This window comes from Pelobates fuscus, chromosome 6 (assembly GCF_036172605.1).
Source record: "Pelobates fuscus isolate aPelFus1 chromosome 6, aPelFus1.pri, whole genome shotgun sequence".
NCBI classification, from domain to species: Eukaryota; Metazoa; Chordata; class Amphibia; order Anura; family Pelobatidae; genus Pelobates; species Pelobates fuscus.
This window is the reverse complement of record NC_086322.1, coordinates 211,764,533-211,784,407: the sequence shown is the minus strand read 5'-3', so window position 1 is coordinate 211,784,407 and position 19,875 is coordinate 211,764,533. Positions and strand designations below refer to the sequence as shown.

Here is a 19,875-nt window from a genome sequence, read left to right as displayed (position 1 = left end):
TTCCAAAGAACTTTCCCACGCTGTGTAAAATGACACAGAGCATTCTGATTGGTGAATTTCAAGCCAACTAATCAGAGTGCTGTGACAGGTAAATGTAGAGACTTACCTGTCAGTCTCTTCATTTACCTGTCACAGCACTCTGATTGGATGGCTTAAAGGACCACTCTAGGCACCCAGACCACTTCAGCTTAATGAGGTGGTCTGGGTGCCAGGTGCCAGGTCCCCCTTCAGAGAAACTGCTATGTTTATACTGAGGGTTAATCCAGCCTCCAAAACCTCTAGTGGCTGTCTCATTGACAGCCGCTAGAGGCGCTTGCGTGCTTCTCACTGTGAAAATCACAGTGAGAGCACGCAAGCGTCCATAGGAAAGCATTGTAAATGCTTTCCTATGCGACCGGCTGAATGCGAGCGCGGCTCCTGCCGCGCATGCGCATTCAGCCGATGGCGTCGCAAGGAAGAAGGAGAGGAGGAGGAAAGCTCCCCGCCCGGCGCTGGAGAAAGAGGTAAGTTTAACCCCTTCCTCCCCCCAGAGCCCGGCGGGAGTGGGTCCCTGAGGGTGGGGGCACCCTTAGGGCACTCTAGTGCCAGGAAAACGAGTATGTTTTCCTGGCACTAGAGTGGTCCTTTAAACCCACCAATCAGAGTGCTCTGATCCACGTTCCTTTCCCACTGATAGGTCTAAAGTGGGGTTTTTGATGCATCAACTTACTGACAAAGCACTTGAGTCGGCAAATCCTATTTGGGAGGCCAATGGACCTATGGTGCATAATTTCAATAGTTTTCTTACGACTTTTTGTAGAACTTTTGACACAACGAAAAGGTCAAAAAAGGGTTTTAGGTCTGTAGCTGATTATGCTATTCAATTTCGTACCCTTGCTTCACAGGTAGATTGGACCAATAATGGGGTAACCACTGCTTTCATGGAAGGTTTATCTGACACTATATTGGATGAGGTAGCAGCAAGGGAGCTTCCTATTGCATTAGAGGACCTTATTGATTACCTCATTGATATAGATAATAGGATTCGTGACAGGCTCTATACTAAGAACCTATTAACCCTAGAATTGATACATCTGAGAGTGTTAAAGTATCTGAGGAGGAACCCATGCAATTAGGGGTTGCCAAACTCTCTAATACTGAAAAATTACTTTGGAGAAGGGACGGACTCTGCCTATACTGTGGTAGGAGAGACCATATGGTAAAGGAATGTCCTTTGCTTCCGGAAAACTCTCGCACCTAAGACCTTATAGGGGACTGGCCTTGGGTGTGATATCTAAGTCTCCTAAATTGCCTCCTAACCGTTTGCGTCTCCCTGTTTCTCTTCATATGGGAGAGAGTTGTATAGCTGAAAGCATACTAGCCTTGGTTGATTCCGGGGCTGCTGAGAACTTCATAGACTCTGGGTTTGTTACGAAAAACAACATTCCCATCAGAGAGAGGGAGATACCCTTGGCCATTGAGGCCATAGAGGCCATAGATGGTAGACCTTTAAGTACTTCAGTCGTTACCCATGAAACTGTACCATTATGCATGTACACAGGGGTTTTACACTTTGAGACTGTTCAGTTCCAGGTTATCACCTCTCCCTCTTCTCATATCGTGTTAGGGTACCCATGGTTATGTTCTCACAATCCCATTTTCGACTGGGAGTTGGGGCAATTAAAATCATGGAGCAAAGCCTGCCACGAATCTTGTATGATTCAAGTCACCCCTTTAAATACTATTCATGTTCCTACTACTCCTCCTTTGTCTACTGTTATACCTCCTCAGTACTTGTTTCTCAAGGCTGTATTCGATAAAAGGGAAGCTGATAAATTACCGCCTCACAGACCCTATGATTGTGCTATTGATTTATTGCCTGGCACTATACCTCCAAAGGGCAGGGTGTACCCTTTATCTATTCAAGAAAACCGTATCATGGAGGAGTATGTTAAGGAATCACTAGAAAAGGGGTTCATTAGGAGATCCTCTTCTCCGGCTGGAGCGGGGTTTTTCTTCGTATCTAAGAAAGAGGGTGATTTAAGACCGTGCATCGATTATAGAGGTCTAAACAAAATCCCTATAAAAAATGCATACCCTATACCTTTAATTACAGAATTGTTTGACAGGCTGAAACATTCTACTGTATTCACTAAATTGGACCTTAGAGGTGCATACAATTTAATACGTATTAAGAAAGGTCACGAATGGAAGACTGCATTCAACACTAGATCTGGTCATTACGAGTATAATGTTATGCCATTTGGTCTTTGCAATGCCCCAGCAATATTTCAAGAATTCATTAATGACGTCTTAAGAGACTTTATTCACACATTTGTAATTGTATATTTGGACGACATACTAATATATTCTACAGATTTACACACTCATCACAGACATGTTACTAAGGTCCTGAAGACCCTTCTTGCTAATGGTCTTTATTGTAAACTAGAAAAATGTTTATTTGACCAATCCAAAGTCCAGTTTTTGGGGTATTTGATTTCCGCCAAAGGTTTTCGTATGGATCCCCAGAAGCTTTCTGCTGTCATAGAGTGGCCCCTACCACAAGGTTTGAAAGCAATTCAGCGTTTTCTTGGTTTCTCTAACTATTATAGACGCTTTATTAAGGGTTTTTCTTCTATTGTAGCGCCTATCACCCGTATGACAAAAAAGGGTAGTAATACTCGTGTCTGGTCTCCCGAGGCACTTCAGGCTTTCGACTTTCTTAAATCTACATTCGCCTGTGCACCTATTTTACAGCATCCTATCCCCTCACTGCCTTATATTCTTGAAGTTGATGCTTCTGATATCGGGGTAGGTGCTGTGTTGTCCCAAAGAGAATCGCCTGAAAAGCCATTGCATCCTTGTGGCTTCTTTTCTAGACAAATGTCCAAAGCTGAAAAGAATTATGATGTGGGTAATCGTGAACTCCTTGCTATTGTCTTAGCTCTTAAAGAATGGAGACACTTGTTAGAAGGTACTAAGGACCCTATCCTCATTTTTACAGATCACAAGAACCTATCCTACCTTGGTGAGGCTAAAAGATTATCTTCTAGGCAGGCTAGGTGGTCACTATTTTTGTCCCGTTTCAATTATATTATCACCTATAGGCCGGGTGATCGCAACATTAAAGCAGACGCTCTGTCCAGACCAGGGGTAGGCAACCTTCGGCTCTACAGATGTTTTGGACTACATCTTCCATAATGCTTTTACAGCCATATTGCTGGCAAAGCATCAAGGGAGATGTAGTCCACAACATCTGTAGAGCCGAAGGTTGCCTACCCCTGGTCCAGACAGTTCGAAACTGCTGACAAACAGGAAATTGATGTTACTCCTGTCATTCCCCCAGACAGGATAATAGCTACTACTATGTTGTCTATTTCTTCATCCCTCTTGCAGACCGTACAGGCGAAACAAAGCATGGCACCTAGCGAGAGGCCTATTGATAAATTGTTTGTTGATGTTCCCGAGAGACAGGAAATTCTGTCATTATATCATCATACTAAGACTGCTGGACATCCTGGTATTACCAAAACGATGTCAGCTGTTTCTCGATATTTTTGGTGGGATTCCTTACGCAAGGATGTCACTGACTATATAGGTGCTTGTACTACTTGTGCATGTATGAAATCTTCTCGTAGAGTTCCTTGTGGGCTTTTGCATCCGTTACCCGTTCCCGAGAGACCTTGGTCTAACCTATCCATGGATTTTATTGTTAAATTACCCCCTTCGAATGGTAACACAGTCATCCTGATGGTAGTAGATCGGTTTTCCAAAATGGCTCACTTTGTGTCTCTTCACAAGTTGCCCACATCCAAGGAACTGGCTCTTATCTTCGCTAGAGAAGTATTTCGGTTACATGGTATTCCTGTATCTATTGTGTCCGATAGGGGTAGCCAATTTATTTCCAGATTCTGGAAAGCCTTTTGTTCAGAAATGGGTATTTCTCTCTCATTTTCTTCCGCTTACCATCCCCAGTCTAATGGAGCTGCTGAACGTGCCAACCAGTCTCTGGAGCAGTACCTTCGTTGTTTTGTGTCTCACCATCAGGACAATTGGTCTGACCTGCTTCCTTGGGCTGAGTTTGCTCGGAATAACGCCACTCATGATTCTTCCGGCAAAAGCCCTTTTTACGTTGTCTATGGCCAGCATCCCGTTCTTCCGGCTGCATTCTCCTCACAGGGCATGCCAGTTCTGGATGAGCATTTGGCTGGTTTGCGTAATACTTGGGAGCAGGTTCAGTGGTCTTTGGTGGATTCCGCTGCTCGCCAGAAGGCTCAGGCTGACAAGCATCGACAGAGCGGCTCCTTCTTATGTTGTGGGGGACAGGGTTTTGCTTTCCACATAGAATATTCGCCTCCGGGTGCCTTCTATGAAATTGGCTCCCCGCTTCATTGGTCCTTATCGTATTCTGCATAAGGTTAATCCTGTTTCATATGCCTTGGGTCTTCCTAAGAATCTGCGTATTCCTAATGTCTTTCACACCTCTTTGTTGAAGCCTTACGTACGCAACCGCTATACCCGGCATACTCCCCCTCCTGTCTCTGTGGAGGGTCATGAGGAATTCGAAGTTTCTGCTGTTCTTGACTCTCATTTCCTTAGGGGTCGACTTCAGTACTTGGTGCATTGGAAGGGCTATGGGCCTGAGGAGCGCAGTTGGATTTCAGCTGATGCTGTTCATGCTCCCCGCCTTGTGCGTTCTTTCCATTCTCATTTTCCTGCCAGGCCTGGCCCTACCCGCCCAGAGGGCGTGTCCTCAGAGGGGGGTACTGTAGCGTTACTTACCTTATCCAGGGGCTGGCCGCGGTCCTCTCTTCGAGCCGCGCGCGGTCCTGCTGCTGCACGAGCCGCGCGCGGCTCATCCGACGGCTTCAATAGGAAGGCGGGCAGTGATCGCGAGAAGCGGTCACGTGTCCCGCCTGAATCTAAGAGCGCGCCGCGAGTCTCGGGCGCGCTCTTAAAGAGACAGTGGGAGCCTAAATTGCCAAAAGGCTCCCATTGGCCCCTGTCATGCCACACTCCCCATACACTTACCTTTTGGGGGGGTGGATATGACAGGAGCCAATCACATTAGTTTAGAAGCTATGTAAACTTACCTCTCCCTTTACTCCCTGCCCTATCGTGGTTTCTGTTTCAGTTCCCTTTAGCGCTTGTTGTGTTCAGTTGTGTTCCTTCGTATTGATCTTGGCTTTGTTTCTGACTACGTTATCTCTTTATCCTTATCTGTTCTGTTTGCCGGCTTGCTGTTTACTGTGTACCAGACCCCGGCTAGTCCTAGTTCACGCTGTCTCTCTGTGCCCTTGACCTCGGATCGTTCCTGACTCTGTCTCCTCTCATATACGTCAAGTCCGGACATTCTAAGGTCCGGTAAACGTATCTCTCCTCTGTGTTGTCTTTTGTTGAGTTGAATCCTGCGAGTTGGGGTATATTTTTGTTACAAATCCATATACTAGTTTAGTAGCCCTTCTCTGAACTCTCTCTAAAGTATCAATTTCCATCTGGATATACGGTCTCCAGTACTACATACAATACTCCAAGTGAGGTCTAACCAGTGTTCTGTGCAATGGCATGAGCACTTCCCTCTTACTACTGCTAATACCTCTCCCTATACAACCAAGCATTCTGCTAGCATTTCCTGCTGCTCTATTACATTGTCTGCCTACCTTTAACTCATCAGAAATGATCACCCCTAAATACCTTTCCTCAGATGTTGAGGTTAGGACTCTATCAAATATTCTGTACTCTGCCCTTGGGTTTTTACGTCCAAGATGCATTATCTTGCACTTATCCACATTAAATGTCAGTTGCCACAACTCTGACCATTTTTCTAGTTTACCTAAATCATTTGTAATTTGGCCTATCCCTCCTGGAACATCAACCCTGTTACATATCTTAGTATCATCAGCAAAAAGACATGCCTTACCATCAAGGCCTTCTGCAATATCACTAATAAAAACATTAAAGAGAATGGGTCCAAGTACAGATCCCTGAGGTACCCCACTGGAGACAAGCCCATGCTTCGAATATACTCCATTGACTACAACCCTCGTTTGCCTGTCACTCAGCCACTGCCTTACCCATTCAACAATCTTGGAATCCAGACTTAAAGATTGCAGTTTATTGATAAGCCTATGTGCAACAGTGTCAAAAGCCTTACTGAAATCTAGGTAAGCAATGTCTACTGCACCACCCTGATCTATTATTTTGGTAACCCAATCAAAAAATCAATAAGATTAGTTTGGCATGATCTCCCTGAAGTAAACCCATGTTGTCTCTGATCTTGAAATCCATGTGTTTTTAGATATTCAACAATCCTATCCTTTAACATGGTTTCCATTACTTTCCCCACTTCTGAAGTAAGGCTTACTGGTTTATAGTTGCCCGACTCCTCCCTACTACCTTTCTTATAAATGGGCACAACATTCGCTAACTTCCAAACTTCTGGGACTACTCCTGTTAACAGTGATTGGTTAAATAAATCTATTAATAGTTAATGTGTGATTACCAAATTCTAATGTAACCCAAACGGATTCTATGTTCACCTCACTAACTTTTATTAGGCTAGATTTTATGCTATCCTTCACATACATGGCCACCTTTCTTGCCTTCCCTGTCTTTTCTATATAAAGAGTACCCTGGTATTGCTATGTCCCAGTCATTTTTCTCATTATACCATGTCTCAGTAACAGCGACTAAATCTACATTATCAGTTGCCATTATTGCCACAAGTTCATGGATCTTATTCCCTAAACTGTGAGCATTTGTAGACATGACTCTAAGCTTATAATTTTTTTTAACACACTTGCTACAGGCACCTTCTGTCCTTGTTTTGGGGGGCAATTGCATTGATGTTTTATCATCCTTTTGCCCCCCACCCCGCCCTAGTTTAAATACATCCTAGCAAAACCTCTGAACTGCTCACTGAGAACAGTTGTTCCCTTTTGAGAAAGATGCAAACCATCTTTTTTGTACAGTTTATTTCCATTCCAAACAGAGCTACCATGAGAAATAAAGCCAAATTCTTGCTCCCGACACCATTCACCAAGCTACAAGTTAAAGTCCCTAATACGCATCCGCCTGTCATTCTGAGTATTATGCACAGGCAGAACCTTACAGTGTGGAAACAACCTGCAGTAAATCATTGGCAAAAACACTAAAAACTTCCTTTACCTATGAAACCTCATTGCAAGCCAAGTCATTTGTCCCTAGATGGACAAGTACATTCAATTCCCCTTCCTGCTTTGCTCGCTTAACAATATTACAGATACGTCTCCTGTCTCTGTGAGCAGTTGCTCCGGGAAGATATCTCACAAGTCCACCATTGTCCATCTCCACACCTCTTATGATGGAATCCCCCCTTTCTATTAGGCCTCACCATAGTCTCCGAAACACCACTAAACCACTTAAACATGCATAGGGATTTGGGATAGGTAACTCTATTTGGTTTCTGTTCTATTACACAGTATTAGGTAAAGGTTTGTCATAGGCTCTGTTGGCTGAGTGATTATACTGCCTCTACCAATTCAATCTACAGTCTGCCCTTCACAATATGTGACTAGGTATTGGTTGACCATTCTGAGCTAAATAACCATTACAGAAACATGCTGGTAGGCTTGCCACCTTAACAACTAACCTCCATTGCCTTCAGGATAAGCACTTAGCTGTTGACACATGCATTCCACTGCCTACTGAAAGAAGCAGAGCTATGCCAAGTTTGAATTACACACGGAACTCAGAGCACAGGAGTCAGAGAAGAGGTAAGGATGGAGATGGAATTCAACTTGTAGGAAGTTAAATATTGGCAATATTTGTCAAACTGTTGAACAAAGCTGAGTGTACTGACAACCCACTGGACAGGCAAACCTGAAGGCAGAAGTGGCAAGAATTAGATCTGAAAGAGAAATCTTGAACAGGACTGGCTTGAATAGAATCAGGAACTCGAAAGATTTGACAGACATCTTTGGAGGAACTGATTTCATAGGGATCTGGAACTGGATGAACTTGAATTTAATTGTGGAATTGGACTGACTTGGCTTGAATAGTAAATAGTAATACTATAGATATTGCAAAATGACTGGACTGTACGTCAGATGATAGATAATATATTTATATACTTTTGGCTAGGACATGTGGGGTGTAGTCAGACTGGGCTGTGCAATAAAAATACTTCAGGTACAGACAAGGGTTAGGTGAAACAATCTGGGTCACACACAACAAGGAGCAGATACTTGGCAGGGAAATTACACTTAAAGGGACACTACAGTCACCAAAGCTTAATGAAGCAGTTTAGTACATAGCTGTGTAGATCATACCTCTGAAGTCTCATTGCTCAATTTTCTGTCATTTAGGTGTTAAATCAATTTTGTTCCTGTCCTAGCCACACCTCCCCTACCTGTGACTCAAACAGTCTACATGAAAAAAATGGTTTCATTTTTAATCAGATGTTAAAGGGATCTTATGGTGCAAGGAAAACAAAGCCATTTTCCTGGCACTATAGGATTAATAGGTCCCCCCTCGGGGCTAAATCCCCTCCAGCCACTTACTTGAATCCAGAGCCGATGTCCCTCTGCACTGGGTCAGGCTCCACCCACGCTGACGGGGAGACCTTATGCGCATTAGACCTCCCCATAGAAAAGCATTATTCAATGGTTTCCTATGGGGAAAATATGACACTGGAGGTTCGTGAGGACGTCTAGCGTCAGATAACGTACCAAAAGTACGTTTGGATTCCGGAAGCACTCCCAGTGGCTGTCTGGTAGACAGCCACAGAGGGCAGACTTAGAGCTGAGATGTAAACATTGCAGTTCTGTTTTACATTGTAGCACTAAATGCAAAAGGGTCACAGCACCCAGATCACGTCAATTAGATGAAGTGGTCTGGTTGCCTAGTGTCCCTTTAACTTACTTTAGAAGTTTTTATCCCCCGACTGTGCAGTAAAGGGAGCATAAACATTAGATCTTGCTTTACAGGAAGTGTTTATAAAGGCTGTGAAAGGCACATGCAGTTGGGTGTGCCTAGGGCTGCATAGACAAAGTGATTTAACTCCTAAATGGCAGAAATTCCAGCAGTGAGACTGCAGAGGCATTATCTATACACCATAACTGTAACATTATAATAATGTTGTTTTGGTAACTATAGTGTCCCTTTAAGCCAACCTTGTTTTGGCGCTTAGTGTCCCTTTAAAATGGACTCAAGTAGGAATTCACACTAGATTATTAAACTTTTTGTCAGGAAGTTTGTAAAATTCATACACAGTATGTAAATGCTACAGATTTTATGGCAGCACTTTTCATAATATATACACACACACATATATATACACTAATAGATGGAGTGCAAATCTTGGAATACATTCTTTATTATTTATATATATATACAGGAAATAAACTGGTGGCTCTAGAAACCCTATCTGCCAATTTGGAGGCCTGCTAGGGATTAAATAAGGACATTCGGATAGAAAAGAGGGATTTGGGCTAAAATCCTAACATTCTGATGTTTAGCAGGGTCACTTTCTGCAGTATGGTTATTGGATCGCTCTGATTGCCCCATAGAGGATGCGATGAGTTTGTGGATGGAATCTGCTCACATTATATTTATATCGGGGCAGAGCTCGCCTACATCTCGGGGTCGATCTGCTCCATAACTAACTCGGTGGATATCGGTAGGTACCATAACTTTACAATCTGTTCGCCGTTCGCTGTGTCTGTCTGTGTTTTATTCCACGGCGAGCGGATGGAATGCGTTCCCATTTTCCCAAATCAAAGATGGCGGCCGCGGCCCCTCCCTGGCTGTGTGCGGGCAGGTCGGGGACTGGCAGCGTCACGGCCTCGCCTCCCTCTTGGTCCAAAGGGAGGAGGGCAGAGGACGGGGCGCGCGCTGAGGGGCTGTCGCTGTGACGTCGGTGCTCGGGCCGCACGGTGCGCTGGTTTGCAGCAGGGCCCATCGGAGAGGCAGAGCTCGAGCCGCGGGAGGAGCCCGGATGTGCCGGAGAACCGGGGGGCGCGAAGCAAGATGGCGGAGAAACAGCTAACGGCCCAAGAGGAACGGGTGAGACTGGAGAAGGAGATTGATTCACGGCTGTAAATAATAATAATAATAATAAACCCTGATAGAGAGCCTCCATCCTGTAACATGTGAGAGCCCGGGGAGGGAGAGTGACACCCGGTGTGAGAGCCCTGAGAGGGAGAGTGACACCCGGTGTGAGAGCCCTGAGAGGGAGAGTGACACCCGGTGTGAGAGCCCTGAGAGGGAGAGTGACACCCGGTGTGAGAGCCCTGAGAGGGAGAGTGACACCCGGTGTGAGAGCCCTGAGAGGGAGAGTGACACCCGGTGTGAGAGCCCGGGGAGGGAGAGTGACACCCGGTGTGAGAGCCCGGGGAGGGAGAGTGACACCCGGTGTGAGAGCCCGGGGAGGGAGAGTGACACCCGGTGTGAGAGCCCGGGGAGGGAGAGTGACACCCGGTGTGAGAGCCCGGGGAGGGAGTGACACCCGGTGTGAGAGCCCGGGGAGGGAGAGTGACACCCGGTGTGAGAGCCCGGGGAGGGAGAGTGACACCCGGTGTGAGAGCCCGGGGAGGGAGAGTGACACCCGGTGTGAGAGCCCGGGGAGGGAGAGTGACACCCGGTGTGAGAGCCCGGGGAGGGAGAGTGACACCCGGTGTGAGAGCCCGGGGAGGGAGAGTGACACCCGGTGTGAGAGCCCGGGGAGGGAGAGTGACACCCGGTGTGAGAGCCCGGGGAGGGAGAGTGACACCCGGTGTGAGAGCCCGGGGAGGGAGAGTGACACCCGGTGGGAGAGCCCGGGGAGGGAGAGTGACACCCGGTGGGAGAGCCCGGGGAGGGAGAGTGACACCCGGTGGGAGAGCCCGGGGAGGGAGAGTGACACCCGGTGGGAGAGCCCGGGGAGGGAGAGGGACACCCGGTGGGAGAGCCCGGGGAGGGAGAGGGACACCCGGTTTGAGCTGGGTCTGATTTGGGTATCTGGCTGGACTCCATGTCTACCAGTGGGCTCGCTAATGACACTGAATTATTCTGAGTTTTAATGTGAATTGCAAAATAAAGGCCAATGTATTTTCTGATTGGAAGAGATTCTCCATCCGTGCTATACCTAATGCTTGCCTGTTTTAGTTTTAAGTTTACAACTATTTCAGTAAGTGTTGTGGTAAGCATTAGACTTTTTGCAAGTACCAATGAGTCAAATGCCTCATTATCTACGTTACAAATTAATCGATACGTCCTGGATATACCTGTGGAGTCTCCGCAGGTAAAATCCTGGATGGATCGATTAGTTTGGACATAGATTAAAGGACATTTGGTTTGTTTGTGCCAGCTAAAACACATTTGAATAGATGTAAAACAGTCACTAATGTTCTTTTTTGTATTTAGTGTGTGTGTGTGTGTGTATAGTATGTATACACTAATATGTATGTGAAGATCATTATTTATTGATATCCCAAGTAATTTGTGTATACAAATAACCGTGTCTAACAATTAACAAAACACTATTTAAAGGAACACTATAGGGTCAGGAACACAAAAAAGTATTCCTGACCCTATAGTGTTAAACCCACCATTTAGGTGGCTTGCTCCCCCTTAAAAGGAATTAAAACTCTGCTCATTGGATTGCCTAAAATCGTCAAGGATGGGGCCAAATGCCGTTTTGGCCAATCACCACCTCTTCATAGAGATGCATTGAGTCAATGCTTCTCTATGAGGAAAATTCAGCGTCCACATGCAGAGCTGCCTACTGTGCTGCACTGAGCCAGGAAGCACCTCCAGTGGCCATCTGAGGAGTGGCCACTTGGAGGGGCCTCTAGGGGCAATGTAATCACTGCCTTTTCTCTGAAAATGCAGTGTTTGCATGAAAATGCCCGAAGGCAATGATTATACTCACCAGAACAACTAGATTAAGCTGTAGTTGTTCTGGTGACTATAGTGTCCATTTAAGCAATACAAAGGACGCACTTGCAGGTGTATGTTTATTGATATGTTATTATTTATAAGGTGCCAATTGGGGGAACATTAATGGTTACAAATTACATTTTACAACTATAATCTATATAAGTTAGAACCTGAAAAGGTTACTCCAAGCATCATAAACACTACAGATTGCTCCAGGGGTTATGATGCTATGAGTATCCTGGCCCTGTTCACCAGTTATGGGATAATCCATTTTGCAATGGTTTGTCTTCTTACCTTGGTCCCTGCAGGGCACCAAGGCTCCTTTCAGGTCTGGTGAAGTAGCTGCAGAATCCGTATGCCGATCCTGCCACCATTAATGGAATTTCTCAGAACTGATCTAGCCATTTCACTGCTACTATCAGTTTCCATACCGCTCAGTTCAAGCATAAGTTGTATGTGCCCAATTTGGACAACATTTGGGTTAGATAGCTAGTGCTGTGCATTTCAGTTGCCTGACTGACAAACTAGAGCGGGTGGTTTAGAGCTGGAGTGGATGGAGTGATTTTTTCTTTCTTTTTTTTTTCTTAAGTAAACTCTGTTGCAGTTCTTTACGCTGCACCATCTATGGAGAAATGCTTTGTTGTGATAGTGCGTAGTGTAGCCCTTTCACCTAAAAAAACATGCTTCCTCCAAGATGGCTGTCCAAAATGGATATAGAGCCGCAGGCTCTGCTGCCCACAACCAACTCTCTGCACAAGTTATTTATTGACAAGCTCTGTTTTTCAAAAGATAAAGGACTATTGAAAGTACAGTCTTATTGCCATGCACAATAATGCTACAATATGCTTTCCCTGAATTGAGTTCAATCCCTGATGCAGTACATAGCTTTGGGTAGCATTGCAATCACACTTGCATGCTTAGTACTTTTCCCACTGAATGAAATTTATAAAATCACTTCCTTAATAGTACAGAAAACCAAAGGGTAAGCTTTTATAATGCAGTGAAAACACATTATCATATTAAGTTTGGAATATCCCTTTACTGTCAGTAACTATGGTTTATTGTATTGCTTTTGCTTCTTGTTTCATTTTAGCTATATGAATGAAAGTCAAGTGACTGTCCATTTAGCTCATGTGTGGTAATCGTTAAATTGAGTCTTGCTCACATTCTGGGTTATACTCGTTTCTCCTAAGTTAAGTTGTTAAAGTAAACTTGTCATACTAATTTCAGCTAATCATATATAGCAACAACTATAATATTTACCATTAAACTATGACCTATTTGATTGATTTGGTACTTACCTTCTCCTCAATTTAAGAGCCGGCATTCTCTGAGGTCTATGGATTTTACACTATTGTAAATCCACTTTCTGCTCCCACCAACCCCCTTACTTGACTGATCCTGCTTGGGGACACATCCCCCAAGCAGGGTATTCCCTGATGGTGCGATCGCTGTCTGCATAATGAAATGCTTGCTAGGGGGACATTGGTGACAGAGAGCAGGAAGGGTTCCCCTACTTTCCTTTTTACTCAGTCCTCAAACATCCATTTCCACTTGCATCGAGATGTCTGTCCCGACAATTGATTGGCAGGTGGGGAGGGACTTTATTTAAATAGCTTTACAGTAAAATCCAATACATTTGCTATCATATTGCATAGCTACAGTGTAATGCTTTGTAATGTAAAGCTAACTGGTGTGAACCATGATAGGTACACTTTACAATGGCTAATCTTTGCTGTGTTTACCGTACATTTGTTTTATTTTTTTTTGTGATTATTTAGAGGGTAAAATGTTTTACTGCTTACACTTCTGTTCTCATTAAACATTCATTGCAATAGTGCGATTGGGGAGGGGCTTAGTGAGTTTCTATTAAGGCACCAAACATACTTGGCTAACAGTGCAACTCATTGAGACAAAGGGTCAAGGGGGCAATGTTTAGTACTGTTTTTAGTCCACAATTCCTCTTTTGGATTTACACCTGCTTCTCTTAGGGTTGTTAGACAGGGCTACATTGCTGCTGACCTCGAGCATGTGTAACAGATTGGCAAAGTAGCTCTTCAAAACCTTTAATGTATTGTCCTGGTGCATTTATTACACCAGATTTACTTGTGATTTCTTGTTTAACTGTAATATGTGAATTGATGGTGTGGCTCTAAATGGGCTGCTGAATATAACCCTTTTAATACAAACACTTCAGGATCATTATCTCCATTGTGGGATTTTTTTTTTTTTCCTGTAGATTGTTTAAAACGTTCAAACTTTAATTGTAAACACTGACAAAACCAGAGCCATACATATAAAAAAACAAAACTATCAATCACAGCCTTTTTGGAAAAGGACGGGAGAGAATGATTGTCTAAGATGTGTTGAAAATTGGCAGCAGTATTAAGAGGGAACTCCTTGGGAATAGCTCAATTTCTTTCTTTCTTTATTTTACCCAATGTTGCCAAATTTTCTTATGGAGCTTTAAGTTTTGGGATACTGCATTGTGCTCTTCTATCTGATAGGAAATGTATAAAGAAAAAGTAACTTAAGATTTTTCCACTTCATGGGCCTTATTGCGATTCCTTTTCTAAAAGCGTTTTCCTTTCCCAAATTAAGAGATGAGAACCCACTTACTACTCCTAGCGTGTACCTGCATGCTAAGAATTTTGGAGTCCCAGTTTGGAGTCATAAAGTGGTCACTTTGTACAATTCAGGGCACTGTGCTGTGTGGAAGAAGCAAACTTCAGGTTTGAAAAAGGGACACTATAGGCACCCAGACCACTACATCTTTTTGAAGTGGTCTGGGTGCAGTGTCCCTGTCCCAGTTAGTCCTGCAATGATTACTTTGCAGCACTAAGACTGCCTCAAGTGGCTGTCTATCCACTAGAGGCGCTATTAGACTTCTAAGGGACTTTGAGTTCCTTAAACGAAAGCAAGACGTCCTCATGCTCTGCGTGACGACATCCAGCATCTGTGAAAACCCCATAGGAAAGTATTTCTTTAGTCGATGTTTGCTTATGGGGGAAGGCCTAATGCGCTCGTTGCACATGGGCATTAGATCCCATCCTCCCCATCGGGAGACATCAGAGGTGCCGGATCACCAACCCTGTTCCGAGGGACATTAACTATTCTTTTTTGTTTTTTTAAAACCTTTTGGGCCTGGGGGGGTGCTGCTAAAGTGCACTTATAGTGTTAGGAATATAGATTTGTATTCATAACACTATAGAATCCCTTTAAATTGCTGTGATTTTTAACTTAATATTGTCATTTTATTTATGGAAAATATTAAATGCAAGTGTGCACTTACACTTTGAAAAGCTTAATTTGTGTTCCATTTAGTGTCTTATATTAGTCACACTACAGGTAAATTATGTGGACACTTGATTGTCAAGTATCTAATTATATCAATTACATTAAAAGACCACTAAAGGCAATCATACAACTCTGGATGCAGTGGTACGTTAGTTTAAAACATTGCTGTTTAGTAGATACAGCAATGCCTACATTGCAGGGTTTAAATATGCATCAAGTGGCAGTCTTGCTGACAGTCTCTAGAGGCAGGTCTGCTCTGAGCTGGGAGTCAAACACTTTTCTCTCAGCTAGCTTCTAATAGGAGTGCAGTGTTCCTATTATAGTTCCTACAATATGGAATTGGTGCTCTTTTTGCTGTTATAGCGGCATCTATTCTTGGAAGGCCAATTTGTATATGGAGTGTTCTCTTCATACTTTCCCCTAAAATACAATAAGTGTACTTTATTTAAAATATAAATTTTTAAAATTTTTATTTTACATAAAATATATTTTGTAGTAACAATAAATAAATCAAATGTGTAATGCACCCAAGGACATAATAGTCCTTCATACTTGCAAAAAGAAAGAAAGATGCATTTGGGCCTTGATCAGTAAGAAAATCTACAGCAATGGAGTTTTGAACGTTCTCTTTAGTAATCCAGTAAAAAAAAATCCTACTTTTTGGTTGGACGAGTCAGAGGCCAGGATATTTTTTCGCAAGTCTAAATATTTTTAGTAGTACAGTAGATTATGCATGGAAGTCTAAATATGTGCCTCTTAAAGGATCACTCTGGCATTATAAACAAATGCATTTATTTTTTGGGGAGTCTCCTGGTTCCTCTTTCACCCCTGTCCTGTAAGTAAGGATTCATTTATCTCTAATCCAGTGGTTAGATGGTCCACTGCTGAGAGATCACTAGAGAGGAATTGGAATTCCGGGTGTATGTGCAGCAATCACCCAGCTGTACAATGCTTCTCACAGAGAATATTGAATCTAATGCTTCTCTGTGAGAAGTATAGCCTTCCACTTTTTACTTGGGCACATGCAACCTCCCAGCAGTCTGACAACTGGAAGGGTGCAACCATGACACTTTATAAAAGTGCTGATTTTTCCTGAACTCAGCGCTTTTATACTTTACAAACAGGACGCACTTCTGCAAATGTTCATTTTAAGCTCTGCAACTTACTCTTATTTACTGTATTAGCACAGTTCACAATTGGATGGTTTCAAAAAATGTCTACTTTTCATTTTGATTTCCTCAAACACCCCAGTCTGTGGTTGTTTCAAAAGCTTCTAAACACTCTTTTGGGCTCTTGTTACAGCATTCTCTTTCATTTATATGTGAACATATATCTACTGTCATTTCACTGCTTAGTATGAGATCCATTCAAATGGTTTGTAAGTGCTGTGTCAATTGTCAAATAAAAAATTGAAACACACATTGTAAATTGTACAACATAACTTTAAAGGAAAACTATTTAAATATTTACACACAAATAGCTAAGGGTTGTGCTTTAATTTTTACCACTGTGAGGGAACCAATATCTGTCTTTAAATTGACTCAATCCTTTAAAAAAGTTTTTTTTAAAAATAATTATTTAAACATCAGAAAAAGAAATAGAATAGAGAAAGAGAATATTAGCTGCATCTCTCAGTCTATGAAGCCTTGGCCCTTCAGCAAAAGTGGAGGAAAACCAGAGTTTGTCACATTCATTCGTTATTTAACCCCTTAGAGCAGGCTTCCCCAAACTCTGGCCCTCCAAATGTTGCTGAACTACAACTCATGATTCTCAGCCTATCTATTTCATTCATAGAATCATGGGAGTTGTAGTTCAGCAACATCTGGAGGGCCAGTGTTTGGGGAAGCCTGCCTTAGAATGCCATCCTGCCCAATCAGCATCTCCTAATAGAGATGCATTGAATCAATGCATCTCTATGAGGAAAGGTCAATGTCTCAATGCAGAGGCTGGAGACACTGAATGTAAGTTCAACACTGCCCCAGGAAGCACCTCTAGTAGCCATATGAGGAGTGGCCACTGGATGAGTCCCTAGGCTGTAATGTCCCTGATGTTCTTGCAGGGAATAACTATACTCACCAGAACTACATTAAGCTGTAGTTGTTCTTGTGACTATAGTGTCCATTTAAGACAGTGATGGCAAACCTTGACACCATAAATGGTTTCTGGACTACATTTCCCATGATGCTCAGCTAGCTGTAAAAGCTAGCTGAGCATCATGGGAAATGTAGTCCAGAAACTATTTATTTATGGTGTCGAGGGTAGCCATCACTGATTTAAGATAACACATATACCTGGCCTTCCTTGCACCATAACTTGATTGCATAGAAGTAGTTATGGTGTCTGGAATGTCCTGTAAACAGAAAAGAACATGGATGCGTGTATATATTTACAGAAAATCCACCAATCTGACAGTGTTGTAAAAATAACAAAGGCACACTTGTACTTTTTTTTATTTAACACACATTTTAACCCCTTAAGGACACATGACGTGTGTGACACGTCATTATTCCATTTTATTCCAGAAGTTTGGTCCTTAAGGGGTTAAGTGACAAATTTGTAAAAAAAAAAAATAAAAAAAAAAATAAAAAATAAAGTACCGGTAATCCAAAATTAATGTAATCCAAAATTAATGGAAATGTGCAGTGAGGAATATTTTGGCACACATTGGAAAAATCTCTAGAAAAGGAAAATAAAGCACACAAAATTATTTCTCCAGTGTTTCACGTTAGATTTACTCTTGTGTAAGTAGGTTAGAGCCATCTTTCAAAGGGCGGACATTGTAAAAAAAAAAAAAAAGATGACATTGTAAAACTGTGGCTTTATTGTGTTTCCTTCCACTTAATGCAATGAGTGTCTTAACTTTAATAAAATAATTACGTCTTAAAATGTGCCATGCATTTTACCAAGTAATGCAAGGGTAAGTAATTGAGGTTTGAATGACTAATAGAAGATGCTGTCTCAGCACAGATTAATGTACGTTTTAGGCCTACTGTTATGCTTGCTTGAGCTCAAATGTATGTAAAGAACTGATGAAATTGTGTTGGTTGCTATGTAGAATTTGGCCTCCAGTTATGAATCTATATTGCATGTCTTTAGTTACTGGTTTGCTGAATACTTTAGGCATGTGATGTCACCTTTCAACGTGGTGTTTCTTCTACATTTTAAACTGAACCACTTGACCATATCTGTTTTTTTGCATGGTGTTACTATCATATAAATTATCACACACATGCATTCATGAGCAGACTACCTAATAGTGACCCATGAGTGTACAAATAATCACCTGATTGGAATTGGTAATAATTAGGTAAATGTACAGATTAAAAAGCCCCCATACCTCATTTGGCATCTCAAAGCCTTAGGGTAGTGATTGCAAATATTACAGTAAATAAGATATAATATCGATCAACAGGAATCACTAGTCAGCAATACTCTATTTGAATCATGATTTTATTAAATGTAAAGAAATACTCATTCTTGCTGGTAGTTATCTTTAATACTTATAATTAGATGAAGACTTCATATTAGAAAATAGCGTGTCAGATTGGTAAAACTGCTATATCAGAGCTTGGAGGGGCACGGCATAATGTATTGACAATTTGTAAGATAGTTGTGGTGTGCAGCTTGGTTACTTGATGTTATTTATTTGTATTGGGTGCCTAACTTGGCTTGCACCCAGTTGTTTAAGGAATTGGTAAATGTACATATCCTCCAATGCTATATTGTAGTAAGTTTACTGTTACCAAATTGAGCCTTTATGTAGGAGATGGCGGGGGAAAAACACTTTTGTGTTCAAACTCCACAGCCCTGACAAATAACTACTGCAATGAGCTGTAGGCGTTTTGTTCGTTGTAGTATCTCTACCTATTTTTCCGTATATACCTGCTGCACCTATAAAACCATATAGAGCTTAAATCTAGCATGGGTTAACACAACACATCACATGAGCTTATCTACTGAACTTTATTTCCTCATTGCAGGTTAGAGAAGCTTGTGTGGATTTGTAACCAATTTCTGAAATAATGCAATAATTAAAAAAAATATATATATTTCTTGCAAATTCCCAGGCTTTGATTCTTCTTGGGTCTTAAAGGACAGCTGTTATTTCAACTAGGTATTTTATTATTTTTAAATTAAGATTTAAAAGGAAATATATATATATTTTTTTTAAACACTAGGGAGAGCAGTGATGCATTAAATAACCGAATGCAGGTTACTGCAGAACTGTGCCATTTACCCCAGCAGCTCATCCCCTCTGTACTGCCTGGGCTAATGAGAACGCATTAGTTTGAGCAGCAATTGGTTGGCTGTCAGTTGATCACTTTCAGCCTATCACAGTGCCTATTCTAGGTATTAATCTGTACGGCTAGAAGGAAGTGTGTAACCTCCCCCTTTGCCATACCTTCAGTGGGGAGCAGGCAGTGGGCAGCTAGGGACCATCATTCAGTGTTAAACTTCTCAAAAGTGGTTTAACAATGAATGAAGGAGCAGGCTCAATGTCCCTTTTCCTAAAACCCCTTAAAGGGACAGTATAGTCACCAGAACAACTACAGCTCATTGTATATTTTCTAGTAAGTAGAATTATTCTCCCCTAATGAGTTATGTAGTAAACACTATTTTCAGAGAAAATGCAGTGTTTACATTACAGCCTAGTGATAACTAGGGAGTCTGGGTGCCAACTCCCACTACTCTTAACCC

General features: G+C 42.4%; 1 protein-coding gene across 1 annotated transcript in view; it reads left to right on the top strand.

The window, feature by feature from the left end:
* Positions 1 to 9,816: 9,816 nt before the first annotated feature.
* The window catches only part of LOC134614676 (tyrosine-protein phosphatase non-receptor type 9-like), a 44,305-nt gene continuing 34,246 nt past the window's right edge, over positions 9,817 to 19,875 (top strand). Inside the window, exon 1 of the mRNA XM_063458709.1 lies at positions 9,817 to 10,026. Coding sequence (XP_063314779.1) covers positions 9,991 to 10,026 — 36 coding nt within the window. The 5' untranslated portion in view covers positions 9,817 to 9,990. The remainder of the gene's footprint in view (positions 10,027 to 19,875) is intronic.